We start from the raw sequence: 20,109 nt of genomic DNA on the forward strand, positions 1-20,109 counted from the left end.
TGGGTTCGGACAAAGCCGGGTAATACCAGCTTCTTAATTATATATGCCTTTAAATATTGCATTTAAATGCTAAAAATATCATTTGCATTTTTAACTATTTAAATGTTCTTAATTTAAAGTACACTGTTTTACTTGGGAATATACATCAAGACTAGCAGTTATTCCCTGGCCTTGCCCGTGTTAAGTTTTGCGCTTCTAATATTTTGTGCTTATAATCCACGTCCGTGAAAATTTTAAAGCTTACTAATTAGTCAGTCGGCAAAAACAGTTTTCTATACAATGATTTAAATATTATTTTTACTAGAGCAATTTTCTGGGCGATACGAAATTTCCTCCTAAACATTTGGAATTTTTCAACCTATATCAATAGCTATATTTATTTTGGCTTGCTTCTTTATAGCTATGTATATATTTTTTATTTTGATTTTTTTCGGTCAGTTTGTTTTGTATGGCTCGTTCGCTGTTGGCGCATCTCTGGAGCAATGTGTAGAGAGTCGTGTGTTTTGCTCGCTGGCGCGTTGACATCGCCATCAAAATGCTTTGACGTGGTTTTTGATTGACAGGAAACTCATAAATAATTCATGTCATTAAATCATGTTACATTTTTTTTTCTCCTTCAGCTTTCTGCTTCATCTTCTGCAGCCGCAGCAGCCGCGACAGCAACATCTTCAGCTCCCTACCGGGGCTACGGTTGGCAGAGCAGCGGCATCTCAGGTCCGGCTATTGAAACGGGTTTCTTTGGCAAGTGGACGGAGGACTGCAAGTGCTGGGCAGTTAGTCAGCTCTGCTCAGGTCTATGCACAAGACCTAGCAATTAAATGTCAAAACTGAGCCACACCGCCCACCCTCTCTTTCCCGCTCCCCCGCTCCCCTGCTCTCGCATCCCACTCGCCCCCTCAGTGCATGTAACTGTAACTCAATTGACGGGGACGAAGCGCAGCACTCGGGAATTTTTTTTTAATATTTCTTGCTGGAAAAACTTGAAGGAAATAAGTTTTCAATGAATATAATTATGCAAAGCAGTTGGGTGCGCCATACTCGGACCTCTTTGGAGGCGCTAAAAAACGCATTAAAATTACCAGAACTGACGAAGATGACAAAAACAAAAAGCTCCAAAAAAAAAAAAAACAACGCACAAAATGGTGATATGAAAGCAGCTTGGGCATATTTAAATAATTCAGCTCGTAGCCCAACCGCCCGCCTCCCTCTCGACTTTGGCCTGTCATAATATTTTCATATTATTGCTTGTTTTAATTCCTTGTTTCAAGATTTCATATTTTTTTATTCTACTTTTTTTTTTGGCTGCCATTTTCTTAACGTTTGCTGTCAATTGTCCTTCAGCGTGTCTGACGGGCAAAAGTTTTTAATTTTTATCAAAGATTTTCGGCGCAGTTTTTAATGAAATTTCTGTCGCTGGGCAGACGCCAGAAAAGGATTCGCCCGCTTGCCGCGCATAATTTGCATACATTTTTTATTTTTATATTTTCGGCAGCCATTTTTAATTTGTGATTTTCCTTGAGAGTGTCCTTAAGGCAACTTTTGCGTGCGGTTTTAATTAAAGTAATTTATGAGCCTGTTCCGATCGTGGCTGCTGTTTACTTAAAGCTGGGCAAATCATTTTAATTGCTTTGCGAGATTCGCTATATTTTTTTTTTGCAGCAGCAGCAGCAGCATCAGTGCCACGCCCACTCGACGACCAGCCAGAGCTTTGTTGTCGATGGTGTGCGGCGATAATAATTACACGTCACGCTGCCACGCAATCAAAACATTATTTGTGCAAAATCACGGAGCTGAACTGAAGCGGAAGTGATGAAGGACTTCAGCACTTATTGGCTGCACGCGTTCTCGACGACGACCAAAAAGAAAAAAGTTTAAACAATTTTTGTTGGCCTCAACCGCACCCCATTTGCATTGCCGGCCCAGACCAGGTCTAGAGTCAGCACCAAAAACAGCAGCGAAGCCAAAGCCCGATGACGCCGCCCAACTCCCAACTCCCAGCTCTGCTGTCCCTGGGGCCGCCACTTCGCGCGTGTAAAATTCAACGCAACGCGTGCGGTCACGTGGCGGGCGGGCGGGCGCACGGACACGCCCACATGCATGATAGTCGCAATCGCTTTGCTGAGATTTCAACAAAAAAATCTACGACACGGCAACGCATCGAACATCAGTCAAAAATGATTTCTGTCCAGTGCCAATCAACGGAAGAGGAAGAGCAGCGACTAACAACGCAAAATTGACGAAAAATTATGTAAATTGTTTTCCCATTTTGTGACTGCGGGTGGTACGGGGGAGGGTAGGGGGAGGGTTGTTAGCCAGCGAAAGGAGTGCGAAAATTTGCCTAAATGCTTTACAGCCAAACGGCGAAACGAAATATGGCAGGAGTCTGTGCCGCAGGGACAAACAAGGACATCTCCAAACTGTTGCACACAAACAATGTGACAGAAACATGTGTTGCCACAATCAACAACGGCAGATCCCCGCCTCGTGGCATGCAAATGCCGAGCTGCAACCCTTTGACAAGGCCCACAACATTTACAATTGACTGACGATATCAGAGATTTTCATACTTCTGGCTCTCGCAGAGTAGCCTAGATAACAAAACAATCTCTTATAAAAACGAGCTATTAAAATATATTTACTATATATACAAATGTTAGTAAGAGATTTACTCAGGAATTTTATTCATAACTTCAAATTTGAAGTCCAAGGCACAATTGTCGAGAACTTCGAATATTTTTCATTTTTTGATCTAGAGGCTAAGCCATGAACTACGACCCAAGCCTCAAAGAAATCGGATGAGATTTGACCGAGTTATGGCAATCGGAAATTTAGACCTATTTGAAGATACCATTTTAACATGAATTTCGACCAACAATAATGCTCCCAGATTAAGATGCCAAATTGATAAAAAGGCCAAATCATAAATCCAAGCCTTATAAAAATCGCTTAAGTTTTGACCGAGTTATGGGGTTGGGAAATTTTGACCCATGTCTATATAAGATATCTGAGATTCCATTTTAACATGAATTTTGACCAAGAATCATGTTCCCAGATTTAGATGCAAAGTTGATAAAGAGGTCAAATCATGAATAAAAATGCAAACCATATGAAAATCGGTTGAGTTTTGACCGAGTTATGGGGTTGGCAAATTTTGACCCATGCTTATATAGGATATCTAAGGTTCCATTTTAACATGAATTTCGACCAAAAATCATGTTCCCAGATTAAGATGCAGAATTGATGTAGACGTCAAACCATGAATAAATATGCAAACCATTTGAAAATCTGTTGAGTTTTGACCGAGTTATGGGGTTGGGAAATTTTGGCCCATGCTTACATAGGATATCTGAGGTTCCATTTTAACATGAATTTTGACCAAGAATAATGTTCCCAGATGCAGAATCATATGAAAATCTGTTGAGTTTTGACCGAGCTATCGGGTTGGGAATTTTTGACATTTGCCTATATAGGATATCTGAGGTTCCATTTTAACATGAATTTCGACCAAAAATCATGTTCCCAGATTTAGATGCAGAATTGATGTAGAGGTCAAACCATGAATAAAAATGCAAACCATATGAAAATCTGTTGAGTTTTGACCGAGTTATGGGGTTGGAAAATTTTGACCCATGTCTATTTAGGATATCTGAGGTTCCGTTTTAACATGAATTTCGACCAAAAATCATGTTCCCAGATTTAGATGCAGAATTGATGTAGAGGTCAAACCATGAATAAAAATGCAAACCATTTGAAAATCTGTTGAGTTTTGACCGAGTTATGGGGTTGGGAAATTTTGACCAATGTCTATATAGGATATCTGAGGTTCCATTTTAACATGAATTTCGACCAAAAATCATGTTCCCAAATTTAGATGCAGAATTGATGTAGAGGTCAAACCATGAATAAAAATGCAAACCATATGAAAATCTGTTGAGTTTTGACCGAGTTATGGGGTTGGAATATTTTGACCCATGTCTATGAATTATGGGGTTCGGAATTTTTGACATTTGCCTATATAGGATATCTGATGTTCCATTTTAACATGAATTTTGACCAAAAATCATGTTCCCAGATTTATATGCAGAATTGATGTAGAGGTCAAACCATGAATAAAAATGCAAACCATATGAAAATCTGTTGAGTTTTGACCGAGTTATGGGGTTGGGAAATTTTGACCCATGCTTATATAGGATATCTGAGGTTCCATTTTAACATGAATTTCGACCAAAAATCATGTTCCCAGATTTATATGCAGAATTGATGTAGAGGTCAAACCATGAATAAAAATGCAAACCATATGAAAATCTGTTGAGTTTTGACCGAGTTATGGGGTTGGGAAATTTTGACCCATGCTTATATAGGATATCTGAGGTTCCGTTTTAACATGAATTTCGACCAAAAATCATGTTCCCAGATTTAGATGCAGAATTGATGTAGAGGTCAAACCATGAATAAAAATGCAAACCATTTGAAAATCTGTTGAGTTTTGACCGAGTTATGGGGTTGGAAAATTTTGACCAATGTCTATATAGGATATCTGAGGTTCCATTTTAACATGAATTTCGACTAAAAATCATGTTCCCAAATTTAGATGCAGAATTGATGTAGAGGTCAAACCATGAATAAAAATGCAAGCCATATGAAAATCTGTTGAGTTTTGACCGAGCTATGGGGTTGGGAATTTTTGACATTTGCCTATATAGGATATCTGAGGTTCCATTTTAACATGAATTTTGACCAAAAACCATGTTCCCAGATTTAGATGCAGAATTGATGTAGAGGTCAAACCATGAATAAAAATGCAAACCATATGAAAATCTGTTGAGTTTTGACCGAGTTATGGGGTTGGAAAATTTTGACCCATGTCTATTTAGGATATCTGAGGTTCCGTTTTAACATGAATTTCGACCAAAAATCATGTTCCCAGATTTAGATGCAGAATTGATGTAGAGGTCAAACCATGAATAAAAATGCAAACCATTTGAAAATCTGTTGAGTTTTGACCGAATTATGGGGTTCGGAATTTTTGACATTTGCCTATATAGGATATCTGATGTTCCATTTTAACATGAATTTTGACCAAAAATCATGTTCCCAGATTTATATGCAGAATTGATGTAGAGGTCAAACCATGAATAAAAATGCAAACCATATGAAAATCTGTTGAGTTTTGACCGAGTTATGGGGTTGGAAAATTTTGACCCATGCTTATATAGGATATCTGAGGTTCCATTTTAACATGAATTTCGACTAAAAATCATGTTCCCAAATTTAGATGCAGAATTGATGTAGAGGTCAAACCATGAATAAAAATGCAAACCATATGAAAATCTGTTGAGTTTTGACCGAGTTATGGGGTTGGAAAATTTTGACCCATGTCTATTTAGGATATCTGAGGTTCCGTTTTAACATGAATTTCGACCAAAAATCATGTTCCCAGATTTAGATGCAGAATTGATGTAGAGGTCAAACCATGAATAAAAATGCAAACCATATGAAAATCTGTTGAGTTTTGACCGAGCTATGGGGTTGGGAATTTTTGACCCATGCTTATATAGGATATCTGAGGTTCCATTTTAACATGAATTATGACCAAGAATCATGTTCCCAGATTTAGATGCAAAATTGATGTAGGGGTTAAACCATGAATAAAAATGAAAATCATATAAAAATCTGTTGAGTTTTGACCGAGTCATGGGACTCGGAAATAACGACCTATGTGGGAAATTTCGATCTATGTGGGATATTTGGACATATGTATGTATGCCGGTCTTACCCGTGTCAAGTTTAAAATAAATTATCTTTGACATCTTAGCAATTGCGTTTTAAGCCGATCGGACAGTAAGTAAAAAATTCATTACAAATATTTTTGGCGGGGGGAATTTCCCAAAACCCAATCTTAACGTGCACATAAGGTAACTACATTGTAAATTTTTTTAATATGTCTTAATGTAACATCAATAAATTGGAAATATTCTGTTGGAAAATGTAAAGTATGCTGCACACCATTTTCTTAGCTCCATTATAAACATTTGATTGTGAAATATAATAAAGCTCATAGTCCTAAAGCCCATTATCCTATATAGTATGTGCCGTTAGGCTGTATAGATTTCCATAAAACGTTATCCTCATTGTAATAGGAGGAGCAGATCAATATTATGATATTGTTACGCATTTGTTGTTTATTACTTCCTGCTTGCCACTATCCATTTCATATTTTTATTCCGATTCCCACCAGCCAGGACATCCCCCGGCGAGCTGTCCAACCCCCCTGCCAGGCTAAGCGACACACGTCCGCGGCAATAAAAGCGCAAACGTTTCAATTCCGTTGCGGCTGACAAATGCACATGAATTGCCGGCGAATCTGCCCCAAAAATATTATAATGATAAAAAAAAAAAAAAAGGAGAACAGAAATGAACCTTTATCTCGATGCCGTCGAGTGTTTTGATTTGTAACGTTTCTCACTTCATTATTATGCAATAAATTCACATAGCAAACTCACATAATGGGCATCGAGCGACATATACTACATAGTTAGGGCTAAGGGCGAGTTTTCCGAATAGTTCGCGGGGGGTTGTTCGTTTGTCCTGTTGTTTCTGGCAACGGAAATAGAGCATCACGCTGGACGCTGAATATTTGCGAAAAGCAATGATGCTGAACATGACAAAGCGCCGATTTATTTAATATATTTCACATGAGTTTCCCAGTTAATGGAGGCAGTTCTTTGCCAAAAGCTCAACATATTGGGTTGTAAAATTATCTGTGGCATCTTTTTGTTTGGCGTGTTGCCAACCACATGTATAAAGTTTTGACAGCAAGCTTTTGTGAATTTTGAATATTAGCTTTAACGCGCGCCCAAAGCTTGAGCATGAGCTTTAAGTTTAGAGCACGATGTCGCAAGCTTTATCTCAAAGAATTCGCTGCCCTTTTGGATACTTCAATATTTATCTGATGGCAGCTTTCATTCAACTAACTGCGAGTACCACCCAAAAGCATGCCCGCCAGCGCTGAAAGCTTCAAAAAACTCAAACCCCCACCAAAAAAAAAAAAAAAAAAAGTACGTAAAGTTTTCAGTAGCAAAAACCCACCCCTTGTTGAACTACTGTGAGAGCTGTCTTGAGCATAAAAGCTCCGGCCATGCTTTCTCATGTGTTGGCATGTAAGCTGCGCTCCGCTCATTTGTCGCTGCGCTCTCTCTCTCTTTCATTCTGTTCCGCTCTCGCACTCTCGCGCGCCGCAACGCGCCGAATGAGAAAAGCACAAAAGTGTGCTGTGTGTGACACAAAGAGGAGTGTCAGGCAGCATAAATTTCAGCATACAAAATTCCACACAGAAGCGACGCGTCGCAGTCAAAACTTTTTCGGCGAGTTTTCCGCAGAAAATCCATAAAAATGAAAGAACCGAGTGTAAATATTCAATGAAAATTGATGCGCAAAAGTTCCTTTTTAGTGTTAAACCAAATGTGTAAATAAAAGTAAGCGATAAATGCTGTACGGCAAATATTGTGCCGCTACGATTCCGGAATCTGAATAACGGAAAACGCGCTGCGACTGGAGGCACCACCGAGTGTGGCTGGCCCCAAGTGGGGCTGCGTATAAATCAAACAAGTTTCTATAAAACGCGCACACGAAACCGTTGAAACGCTTGAATACAAAATGCCAAATGGGAAATGAGAATCATAAATAAATCATAAATTATGTTTTTGGCAGCAGAAACAAAAAAATATTCCATACAAAAAAAAAAAAAACGCCGCGCTACAAACGAAAATACAGATATATTTTGATTTTTTTTTTATAAATAGAAAAATCAATTTCGCACGCAGCGCGCACTCAAACACACACACACGCACGCATACAGGAGCAAGCAGCAGCAGCAGCAGAGAGAGCGAGAGAGAGGCGCCGCTGGAGCTTGCTCTCGCTCTTGCTCTCCAAACGAGTGTATTGGCTTCGGCTGTTTGGCGCCTCGCTGCCTGCCTCATTCGCCTGCCCATGTATGCTAGTGCGTATGTGTGTGTGCGTGTGTGTGTGTGTGTGTGTGTGTCTATTATAAACTTTACTGTGAGCAAGAGGCTGATGCTCTGCTTTGGTCAGCAGCGCGCGCGCTGCTCGACTATGTGAGAATAATTGAATAAAATTCAAGTGTTTTTGTTGCATTATTTGTTGTGCTTATTATTGTTATTTGTTTAAATTAGCAACAACAACAGCAGCAACAACAACGCACGCGAGTGTTGAAAGCTGTAAAACGCGCGCGTCCCAACAGCAACAGAAACAGAGACTACAACAACAACAACAACAACAACAACAATAACGGCGAGAGAATATTTTTGTATGGCAGCCCTGGAGCCAAACCCTTTTATGGGTTTTGTCGTGTCCTGTGCCGTGTGCATGTTTACAAATTGACGCTGTAAATTGAATTTATAGCTCGAACAGAGCGAAACAAGTGGTTGGGGGCGGGGGCAGCACAGTGGGTCGCCCGTGGTGGGGCGCACAGTGTGGCCAGGCGGTGTGTGCTGGTCCAAGGCAAAAAGTTAATTTCCGCTACTTTTCAAAGTTTTTTTTTTTTTTTTGTTGCGCTTTCGTGTTTGGTTTGAACTAGAAATGGGGGTGGGTGGGCGTTTTACGCACGACGTCGGTCAGAGAAGAAGAAGAATGACGTTGTCGTCGATGTCGACAAATGAGTTGCTCGAGCAAGTGGCTAACGTGGAATGTTCCATTCTCGCAAATGTTCTTTTATTATTATTTAATGTTGTTGTTGTCGTTGTTGTTGTTGTTGATGCTGCTGTCGCATGAAAAACAATTTCGAAACGTGCAACAACAAACAGCAGCAGCAGCAGCAGCAGCAACAACAACAAGAAATCAAATAAATTAAATTTACACACATAGTTAAATTAGTGAAAATTGAATAAAACACAAGAAAGCACACATACACACACATCAAAGAGACGTGTGACAAAAACGTAAATAAAATAGAGGTATCAAAAGAGAGTGGGAAAGAGAGAGAGAGCGAGAAAGAAAGAGCGAGCGAGCAGGCAAGGGCAGCAGATACAGGTCGTCAGCAGACTACGCAGAACGTGTCGAGCAACAAATTAATAAAAATATAAAAAATAAAAAAGTTGAAAACAACCAAAAACAACAAGAACAACAAGAAAAACAACACACAACGCCAGCCTCAACGTCAACGTCAGCGTCAGCGTCAACGCCAGCGTCAGCGCCGTCAACAACAGACGCAGCAGCCGCCGCAGCAGCAGCACAGTCAGAAAATGGGCTGTGGACAGAGCAAAATACATTTATATCCCAGGAAATCGAAGAGTAAAGCAAATGGCAAGAAAGGAGGACATGGTAAGCAGCAAATCAAAGGAGTCGCGGCTCTGCATATGTGTGCGTGTTTGAGTGCGAATGTCTGCATATGTGTGATTGTGTGTCTATTTGCCTTGGCTACACTCACACTCGCACACACATAACAAAAGCTTACACGCATGACGACATCAATTTGCCTGCAGCTGTGTGTGCGTGCGTGTGTCTATATATGTGTGTGTTTGTGTGTGTGTGTGTGTGTGTGTATAAGCCACCTGTTTTCACAATGAGGACATCATTGATTAATATGTCAGCAGCAGAGCTTAGGCTGTGCATTCACAAACTAAAGGACTAGGCTTATAAACCAACACACGCATGCATGCCATAAATATAACATATGTGTATACATGTATGTGTGTGTGCATGTGTGAGCTTATAATAAAACACTGAAAAATAAAATTGTTGCCCTAGCCTACATTCAAAACTTTCGGCAAAGCCCCGAGTGCCTTTTGTCATGTTGTTGCTGCTGCTTTTACAGCCTTTCACTAGAGAGTGGATGCATGCATGTGTGTGTGTGTAGGTGTGTGTGTGTGTGTGTGTAATTAACTACTAAAAGGCAACTTGTTGTTGCAGTGGGCGCACCAGTTGAGTGGGTGTGGCCTCTTTGGGGCCCTTGTCTCTATTTGTATATGTGCCTGAATGCCTGTGTCTGTGTGTGCGTGTGTGTGTGTGTGTGGATGTGTGGCTGCGTTCAAAATGGGTTAACAAAAGTGTAGCATACACAAAGGCGCCATTGTGCCATAAAAGGCCCCAATTCTGTTGGTTCTAGGTTCGTCAGGCTCACGCCTCTTTGGACCGCCTGGATTAATTATAAAGTTTTTCATTCATATCGTATTTCGACGAATTTGCATTAAAATGCATAACTCGTCTTAATTAAATTTGCAAAGGCCTAACTGAATGAACACCTCAAAAAGTTGGGAAATTCTGTAAGCAGGCTTTAAGAACTTGGCAGATATGATGTCTTAGTTGATAGCACCAAAGATTTAATACCCTTGCAGACATGTGGCTAGGAAATGTTTGTAAACAAAGGCCTCATTTCCGACCGATTCTTGATTTAGGAGGCATATTAAATACATATATTGGGAGATTTTTTCCATTCATTATTAGACGGATTTGCAGCATAGAGTTATATGATAAAGTATTCCAAATTAGCATATTCTGTGAGTGAAGGGTATAAAATCGAACTTGGTTTTCTATTTAAGGCACATGTTCTACATCTTAAATAAGTTATAAATATGGCAATAATTTGAACTCTTAGCGTAATCGGCGATATTGACTTGAATATGCTTTTACATACCATGAACAATGCTTATCTAAATTCCTAAATTGCTGTTCTACTTTTCTACGACTTCTTCAAATGTACTTTGAGCACTCTCTGCGGCATTTCATGAAGTGCCTGCTCCCCGAACCCATCAACAAAGCAACATTTTATTGCTTTAGTTTTCCACTTGTTTGCCAAAACTTGCCGCCTACTTACATATTGTTTCTGCCCTCTCAATCTCTGACCTTAGCCGATTCGGATGCGGAGACGGACGAGGATGAAGGCCACATTGAGGATGCGGAGAAGGCGCAGCAACGTGAGCGCGAAAAGAATGAAGAGACCGAGGAACAAAGCAATAAGGACATACAGGACACCGAGGAGGACGTCGCCGTGTCGCTGCTGCGTGCCAAAAACCTGTCGCTGCTACAAAGCCAGTAAGTAGCAAGTCGCATGTGCCTCACGTGGCGCTACCCCATGCCCCACACCTAAATCCATCCAAACTAAAACTGCCTGCACCTTGCAGAGAAATATCATCAAGCCAACAGAATTTCTTTCGCATGCTGGACAAGAAGATCGACGAGGTGAGTCGCTAAACACAATTAAAGACAAGGACCTGAACCAAAGTAATTCCATTTGCAGGGTCCCGACTATGACTCGGCCAGCGAGACGGAAATTGCCTTGGAGGAGGCACGACTGAATGCACTGGTACAGCATTGGGAGTCCGCTAGCCTGACCGCATCCATATGCTCCTCCGCCAGCCGGTCGCTGCAGACGACGCCAATACGTCAGTTGGTGCAGGTGCCGATAAAGACGAGAGGCGCTGCCGGCAGCAGCGGCCCCGCTGGCCATCTGCTGCAGCCCACCGCGGCTTGCAGCAACACGCTGCCCACGACGGAGTATCTACCTCAGCACGTCATGGCGGGGCGACAGCAACAGCAACAACATCAGGCGGCAACTATCTACCAACAGCAGCAGCAGCAGCAGCTAATCCTCACGCAGCAGCTACTGCCGCAGCTCGATGCCAATCTCGTCAATACGTCCAATGCCAATGCAGCAGCTGCCGCGCAACTCAATCAGCTGCAACAGCAGCAGCAACAGCAACTGGTTCTCTACCAGCAGCAACAACAACAACAGCAACAACAACAACAGCAGCAACAGCAGCAGCAACAACAACAACAACTGGCTGCCTATGGCGGCCACCTGCTGACACTGCCCGCCGGCGGGAAGCCACAAAGCGTCAGCCCCAAGCGTATGATGTATGGCGCCGCACCCTCGCCGCCAATCAGCGCCGCGCCTGTTCAGTACATTGCCGCCAACTCGCCGCTCATGCAGACGGGCGTGACGGGCTTCCTAAATGGCGCCGGCGCAACAGCTGGACGCGCACCCTTGCAGCTGTCCTACTACGGAGTACCGAGCACTGCCCCCCAAAGTGCCGCCCAACAAGCGGCCTCAGTTCCCATCGCCTCCGAATCTTACGAAACACAAACCGCTCCACACAGCCAAAGCCAGCAGCAGCAACAGTTGCAGCAGCAGCAGCAACAGTTGCAGCAGCAGCAGCAACAGTTGCAGCCGCAAACGTCGCAACTGCAACAACCGCCAAACGCAGCCGGCGCCTACTACGGCGAGGTCATGCACACTGTGCAGGTGAGAGGGTGGGCCAATGAGAGGGCAATTACTGAACATAAAAGGGTCACGACATCCTAAAGCTGCAGCTGAAGCTTGCTCGCAGTTCGATCTTGAGCTTAATTTATAAGTAAGAATAGGACAAGTCTCTGACCCAGTAATAAAAGCCGACTTGATAAAGCCATGTCCGTCTGCCTGTCGTCCGTCTAATCGTATGTATGAGGGCGTCGATCCCAGAAACTATAAAACCTAAAGATTTAAACGTCGGCCTTCCTAGAGCGCAATATATAAACATGTCTCTCTTTCTTTTTCAATCAAACAAACTTTACATTACAAGTTGTATCTTTCATATAAAAGATATCACAGAAACAGTCGAATGAATTTTTAAATGGAAAATCGATCTATCTATTTATCTATGATCTTATGAAACGAAATCTTTAAGAATCTCAAAATCTGACGCCCTTATTCATCTAACAGTCCGTCCCTCTATCTACATAATCCCGCAGAACTCGGAGACTATAACAGCTGGAGATACCAAATAGGCTGTACTACATTCTATATTATACTCAGTTTTATGATCCTGACATCAATCTGTCTGTCTTATTTTAGCAGCCCGCGCCACCACCAACGGAATATAAATTTCCGCCGGCCATCAGCGTGCAGAGATTGGCGCCTCAGGTGCAGCGGCAGCTGCGCGAGACGCAGGAACTTATAAAAGACTCGTGCCCGCAGCTGTATGCGGCGGGCTATGGCAGCCCAGGACCACCGATACGCAATCCCAACAGAAATCCAACTAGAACTAGACCCACCCTGGAGACGCAGTTCTCGCAGGAACTCTCGTGATATCTATATATGTAAACAGCAGGCAGAATCGTAGCAAACCAAACACAACATAATTAGTCAACTGCGCCAAAGAAACAAAAATTTAAACAAAATTAACACACAAAAAAAATAAATTTAATTTAACTAGAAAAAAAAAATTAAAAAAAAAAAGCGAAAAAAAATTGATAAAAATTGTAAAACTGCACTCAATGTTTCAGTACTCCCCCCGAAAACTTAGAACAGCAACAACAACTACTAATACTACTGAAAATTATGCGAATCAGGAAATAAATTGCATTCTAACTATATAAATATATATATATATAAATATGTAAAACCCGAGTAATCAGCAGGCAGCCGAAAAATGGGAAACATTGAAGGTTTAGTATGCGCCAGACAAATAGTTTAAGGATCGAGTATAACACATAGAGCTATGTAATAAAATTAAACACAAACAAAAACCCGTTAGCACGTTACAAAGGCAACAAAGAAACACAAAACAAATATAAACAAGAACAACAACAAAAATGACTTCTACATTCTCACAATTTTGTTAGTCATAATCATATTCATCGTGTAATTTTTAAAAATAAATTCTGTAAAATGTGTGAACTAAACAAATTTTGAAAACAACAACAACAACAAAAAATGGTAATACGAGTAACGTTGAAGCTAGAAAAGATCAATGTATCGATGCATGAATGGATGATAGCCACTGATTAAAGATCATTTAATTGAATGATATATAATGTTGGTGAAGCTGTCTAGTAATATTTGTATACTTTAGTTCTATTTATTATTATGATAATTTTGGATGTATAATAGTTTTTTCTTATATAAAATATATATAAATATATATATATATATATATTTAAAAATGAAAATAAAAGCAAATCAATTAAGTTTAGAAAAACCGATCCTCATTAATATAACAAATTGTGGAAAAGCGCCTGAAAACGTAAGTATAACACGCATGAGCCATAACTCACATCTTACCGAAAACATCTTTGACTTTTTACCTTTTACAAAATACACTTGAATATTAAACCAAAAGAAAATGCTTAAAAAACTGGAATACAATTCAATTAAATTTCAGATTCTAGAGTGTGAAAGAAATTGTTAAAAAAAATGTCATCAAACGAGAAAAGAAAAAACCCATCACTTAACTTTGGGTTTATATGAACTCAAATTTTGGCAGTAGTTTTCATAAAAGTGTTTTGTTTTTTTTTTTTTCATTATTGATTAAATGATTGAATAGCTCGAACACCTCAATAACTTTTACACTCTGGAATTATAAATTATGTTAATTACAGAACTTGATCGTAGCACTAATACAATTCAGCTGATGTTTAATGAACTCCTTTATTCATAAGTTGTAAATCAATTCATACGTTTACATATAATGGAATTATACATTTATTTTATTGTTATTTTTCTGGTGTTGTTATCGTGAAAATTGTTGTGTAAGTTTCAGCTAAGCAATTAGACTAGTCACATAATATGGTTTAAGATGATATAATACGCATTTGATTCTAAGAAATTGACATTATATTTTGTTTGTCTCTGTGTCAGTGTCGCTTGGAGCATTGCAAATTCGAAAATTATGCATTATCGATAGAATAGAGTTATTCGAGAATAGTTACAGAAATCAAATACGCTGGGGGCTCATTATAATAAGCTAAATGCCAAATGATGTTTGGCAAACGTTTGCCCAAATGTTTCGACTAAACAATGCCTAATAACTACGTGTTAGATTTGATGATTAAATGTATATATAGAAACGTGAAGGGAATTTATCAAATTGCAAGCGTATTTGATTCCAGTTTAAACCATATTATATTGCTAATATGTATGTGTGGGCGGAGGAGATCTACACAAGTCTGGGACCTTAGAGTGTTTCTAAGATTTAAATCTATACTCAAGTTTCTTACGCTGATGTGTATGTTTCTGTTCTGTATGTGCCTGTGTGTGTGTTCGTGTCTGTCTGTGTGTGTGTCTGTGTCTGTGTATGTATGTGCGTGGGTGTGTATGTGTGTCTTGGTGTTAGTGATTAGGAAAGGAAATTTTATTTGAGCAAAAAGAACAAAGACCAAGTAATACTAAGGTCCAGTTATTTTAGCTCGTACAATTTGGCTTTACGATTTTTAGTTTTGTACGGGTAATGGTGGAGGCTGCATCACGTACGGCATCGCATATGGGGCTCGATAGGCGCTGGCCGGTATACTGGGTGCGCCTCCATTTAGGGACACCGTCGCCATGCTGCTAGACATGCTTGTATACTGTCCGTATGCCTGGGGCGGCAAGGTAGCTGCACCGCCAACCGGCACCTGCTGCTGTTGTGGTTGTTGTGGCTGCTGTTGCGGCTGCGGCTGCTGTTGTTGCTGCTGTTGCTGCTGCTGCTGCTGCTGTGCAATCGGTGGCGGAGGCATATTGAAGTTCAGGGCAAACCGAGAGCGTTTCTGTTCGATACCATAGCCATATCCAGCGGCGGCGGCCGCAGCTGCCTGAGCTGCGGCCAAATGTGGCGCCTGATGCTGTTGGACACCTGGTGCCGGTGACTTGGGCTCAAAGCAAGCAGCATTCGGATTGAAGCGCGAGAACTGTACCCCATTGGACTGCTGTGACGGCTGCTGCTGTTGCTGCTGCTGCTGTTGTTGATAGCCACCGCCTGGTGGACGATAACCAGCGCCTGGAGCAGGCGGCGAAGTGCGCGACGGCTTCTGATCGTAACGTGGCGGACCGCCCGGATTGTAGCCACCGCTGTTGCCGTTTCCATTTCTATGCATATTGTTGTTATTATTCTGATTGTTGCGATAGTTTCCAGCTCCGCCCATTTGCGGATTGCGTCCCTGGTAGCCACCACTGTTGCCGCGATAACCCATGCCGCCGCGCTTCTGATAACCACCGCTAGCGGCCATATTCATCAGCTTTGGATTGATAGTCTTAACAGAGAATAAACGATGTGAGTGAGATATATAGATAATGGTGTTCCGGATATTTAAGCAGTACCTGATTGGCCTCGCGCAGCACCTGAATCAAATCATTGGCCTTGTTGGCATTGGAGTTCGTGAATAGAGTATAGGCTGTGCCTGTATTATTGGAGCGTCCGGTACGTCCGATGCGGTGCACATAATCCTCCGAGTTCGAAGGATAATCATAATTGATCACAAACTTGACATCGTCAACGTCTGTTTGCGTGATTTTTGTTTTGAAAATTGAAGAAGTTATCAATATGTTAAACACATTTTCCAATTAATATGTTTGTTTGATTTTTTTTTTTTTTGTTTCTCAATACATACTCAAGAACTATAAACAAAAACAGAAACTTATGTGTGTGTGTGTTTTTTTTTTTTGTTAAAGTTATAAATTCAATATTTTTTTTTTTGTTAAACTTAAATAAGCACTTGAATAATTGATATTGTTTTATATAATTTGTTTTGCATTGTTTTTTCTACATATTTTATCGTTTTGATTTGAACAAAAATTTCGCCATCAATACTATTTAGCGTATATTAACAACGATACATCTTTGGCAAACAGATATATGTTTTTTCTATACTGCAGAAATGTGGACCTCGACCTTTGTGTTCTCATTTTTATGCTTTTTTTTTTTTTTCTTGGAATACACAAATCTTTATTTATATATATTGACTTTTGTTTAAGCTTAATGCATACAAGAGACGGCTTGATTAAACTTAAGATGTAGGTTAGATAATAAGAATGTGATGAGAGGGTACTAAGGATTCATTGGGTATGGAGCATGGAGATGTGGCAAGCGCTGGGATTGGTTGGGTCGGGGGTGCGTCGTATAATGACAATGGTGATTAAGAGGAGAGGGATGGGTAGGTGAGAGACAGAGAGAGAGTTGGTTGATAATTAGCCTAGTACTTACCCTGTGTGCGATCTATGATTAAATTAGATAGGGCTTACGTAATAAATGTTGTTACGGCTCTGTTGTTGTCGTTGTTGTTGTTGTATATCGATTGTAGCTGAGCTGTTGTAGATGTAGCCTGGGCGCGGAGCTTAGGTGATGAGAGTTCCGCGTTGCTAAAAACTTAAGAATTCAACCCTCAACTTGTATATAAAGCTTAACCTTTTTTATCTTTTTTCTTTTATCTGTTTTGTGTATACAACTTTTGGTTTTAACATTTAACTTTTTCTCTTGGTTTATCATTACTTTTCTTTTTCTTTTTCTTTTTTTTTTTTTTTGTTTGCCATATAAAAATCGAAGTCCATTTCAAAAAGTGCTGATGATATTTTTGTTCACACACAAATTTAGGTTTTATACATATAGGAGCGACGTAATATACAAATATACATAATAATACTTTTATGGTAATTACAAATAAACTACGAAAAATAGGCATCAGTCAAAAATTTCTTGGCCGCAAAATTTAACTAAATATTTTCAACTCCGAATTACAAACTTAAAAAAAATAGTATACAAAAAAAAAAAAAAATAGTTTACAACCCTTCAAAGAAAGACTAATCAAGTTCCAACTGGCCAGTCTTTTAAAGAGCGTATCCAACACAACTTTTAAACGATCTTTAAGCATTAATATTATTATTTTTTTTTTTTTCTAATAATTATTATTATTCAGTTACTCGTATTTTGCTAGGCCATTGAGTCCTTGACTGACAGCAAATTGATAATATGGTACGTTAGTTTACTTGACGAAGCACAACTAAAGAACTATATAGAAAAAAGTAGGGCAACAAACTAAAAATACAATAGTACACATATGTGGAAAAAAAAAACTTCAGATAACCAGCAAAATGCAGGGAGAACACATTCCCCTCATTATTTCGACCACACCTTTTTTTGTTTTATTTATAAAAATAGCAAAAACTGAAAAGTAAAAACGGAAATGGGAGAAGAGCTAAGGCATGCAATGCACAAATTAACCTGTAAATGCACAACGCTCAACTTATCCCCACTCGAATGGTGAGAGAAAATCGATTAAGTCAAAGAGTGAAATGTGAAAGCGAAAGCGCAGGAATAATGAGTAAGAGTAAGAGTAAGAGGCTGGTCGGTGTTGGCCGATTCATCGCTGACGGTCGCTGCCAGACGACGACGACGACGACGAATCAAATAATGAAACAAAACCATTTGGCAATTTTTTTTTTCTTTTTGGGCATGTTGTTGATCCACAGCAACACTTGCTCGGTTATTGGTTATGGAGCGCATCAAAAAAGACAACAGAGCAGCTAGCGTTAGCCAGCTACTGGCGCAAAAGCTACGTAACACTCACCCAATCCGCGCGCAGCCACATCGGTGGCCACCAGTATGGAGTGGCGTCCATTGCGGAAACTGGATAGAACAAAGTCGCGCTCCTGTTGCGACTTGTCGCCGTGTATGGCACATGCGCGCCAGCCCTGACGTGAAATATTGCGTGTTATCTCATCGACACGCTTCTTGGTCTCCACAAATATGATGGTCTTGGTCTCGTTCTCGCCAGAGATCTGGGTAAGCAGCTGTATCAGCTTGACAATCTTCTCGGACTCATCGCAGACATCGACAATCTGGAGTATATTGTGATTGGCGCTCAGCGATAGCGAGCCAATGTTGACCTGAATGTAATTGTTGAGAAACTCTTCGGCCAGCTGGCGCACCTCCTTTGGCCATGTGGCGGACCACATGAGTACCTGGCGATCGGGGCGTATCTGCTGCATTATTTTGCGGATCTGTGGCTCAAAGCCCATGTCCAGCATGCGATCGGCCTCGTCCAACACAAGGTAAGTGCAGCGTTTTAGTGTGGTTGTGCCGCGCTCCAGAAAATCAATAAGGCGTCCCGGTGTCGCTATAACAATTTCAACGCCTCGCTCCAGATCGCGAGCTTGCTGGCCCTTGGGGGCGCCGCCAAAGATGCAAGTGTTGCGCACCTGCGTATTGGAGCCAAACTCGCTGGCCACCTGCTGTATCTGCTGGGCCAGCTCGCGAGTTGGGGCCAGCACAAGGGCAATGGGTCCATCTCCGCGCTCCAAGCGCGGCTGATTGTTAATGTGAACTACGGCGGGCAGCACGTAGGCCAAAGTCTTGCCGGAGCCGGTTTGAGCTACAGCGACAAGATCACGTCCGCTTAAAGCGATTGGCATGCCCTGAGCCTGAATGGCCGTGGGCTTGGTGAAACCCTGCTTGCGAATCTCATTCATGACATAGTCAGGAAAGCCGCCCTCCTCAAACTCAATGCTGGGAGTGGGCACTTCATTGCCTTTAATGGTAATCTCGTTGCTGCTCAAAAACGTTTCCGTTTCGCCTTGTGTGCGAGCCAATACGGACTCGCACGGCTTGTAGAAATTCTTGCGGAACGGGGTGAGCGACACCTCTGACCAAACAATTGACGGCAAATGAGCGCCATGAGTTGAGGTGCGATTACTGTTCTGACCACCGCCAAATCCGCTACCGTCGCGTGCTCCTGGGCCGCCCATATTCATGCGACCACCATTAAATCCACCACCGCCGCCGCCGCCGGGTCCACCACGAATGTATGGAGCCGATCGATTGCGCTGGAACATTCCAGCACCTCCGCTGGCGCCCATGCGATTGTTGGGCATACCACCGGTTGGTGCACCTCCCATGTAACCATTTACCTGTCCGTTATACCTGGAACGAGCGTTGTTCGCCATTAATTTCAATTTTGAGCATCAAAAGCAGTTCCAAACGTTATTTTCTACTTTTCGATGTGATTTTCACTAGCTACTCTCCCTGCCATTTTGATTTATCGATTTTTAGCCAATGTTTAAGAAAATTTTCTTGCCCACCCACCGCACACTCCTCGCCATGTGTCAATTCGTATGCCAAAATTCTCGTTAAAATGATGTGCCCCCCATTGAAAAATAATAGTACTTACATGTTCATCTTTATCAGCACTTGAATTGCACAATTATTTGCCAAATATTATATCTTTTTTCACTTTTTTTTGCAATTTTCACTTCACCTTACAATTTTCCAGGTTTTGCACCTACGTCAGTATTAGAGATGAAAGAAACTGTAGGGTTATTCATGCTTCGTATCGAACATTCTCGATAGTTTTAAATCAAAGCAACTC

General features: G+C 41.1%; 2 protein-coding genes across 7 annotated transcripts; one reads left to right on the top strand and one right to left on the bottom strand.

Moving 5' to 3' along the window:
• Positions 1-7,295: 7,295 nt before the first annotated feature.
• On the top strand, positions 7,296-14,607 carry tow (target of wingless). Of its 6 annotated transcripts, none has more exons than XM_070208300.1 (6): positions 7,296-7,407; positions 8,884-9,339; positions 10,866-11,049; positions 11,139-11,196; positions 11,255-12,259; positions 12,848-14,607. In XM_070208300.1, exons 2-6 carry the CDS (start codon positions 9,261-9,263, stop codon positions 13,079-13,081), a joined length of 1,560 nt encoding a protein of 519 aa, XP_070064401.1. In that variant the 5' UTR covers positions 7,296-7,407; positions 8,884-9,260; the 3' UTR covers positions 13,082-14,607. The 6 variants fall into 6 exon arrangements, with proteins under 6 accessions (XP_070064401.1, XP_015031615.1, XP_015031613.1 ...); XM_015176129.3 differs by having other exon boundaries at positions 7,299-7,475; positions 11,154-11,196; positions 12,851-14,607; XM_015176127.3 differs by having other exon boundaries at positions 7,300-7,475; positions 11,154-11,196.
• Positions 14,404-20,080, bottom strand: LOC6623869 (uncharacterized). The gene is made up of 4 exons (XM_002046817.4): positions 19,912-20,080; positions 18,313-19,664; positions 16,070-16,248; positions 14,404-16,002 (listed from the first exon to the last, which is right to left on the bottom strand). The coding sequence occupies exons 1-4, from the start codon at positions 19,917-19,919 to the stop codon at positions 15,205-15,207; spliced, it is 2,337 nt and encodes a 778-aa protein (XP_002046853.1). The 5' UTR covers positions 19,920-20,080; the 3' UTR covers positions 14,404-15,204.
• Between the last annotated feature and the right edge of the window lie 29 nt (positions 20,081-20,109).

This window comes from Drosophila virilis, chromosome 3, assembly GCF_030788295.1.
Source record: "Drosophila virilis strain 15010-1051.87 chromosome 3, Dvir_AGI_RSII-ME, whole genome shotgun sequence".
In the NCBI taxonomy this organism is placed as follows: domain Eukaryota; kingdom Metazoa; phylum Arthropoda; class Insecta; order Diptera; family Drosophilidae; genus Drosophila; species Drosophila virilis.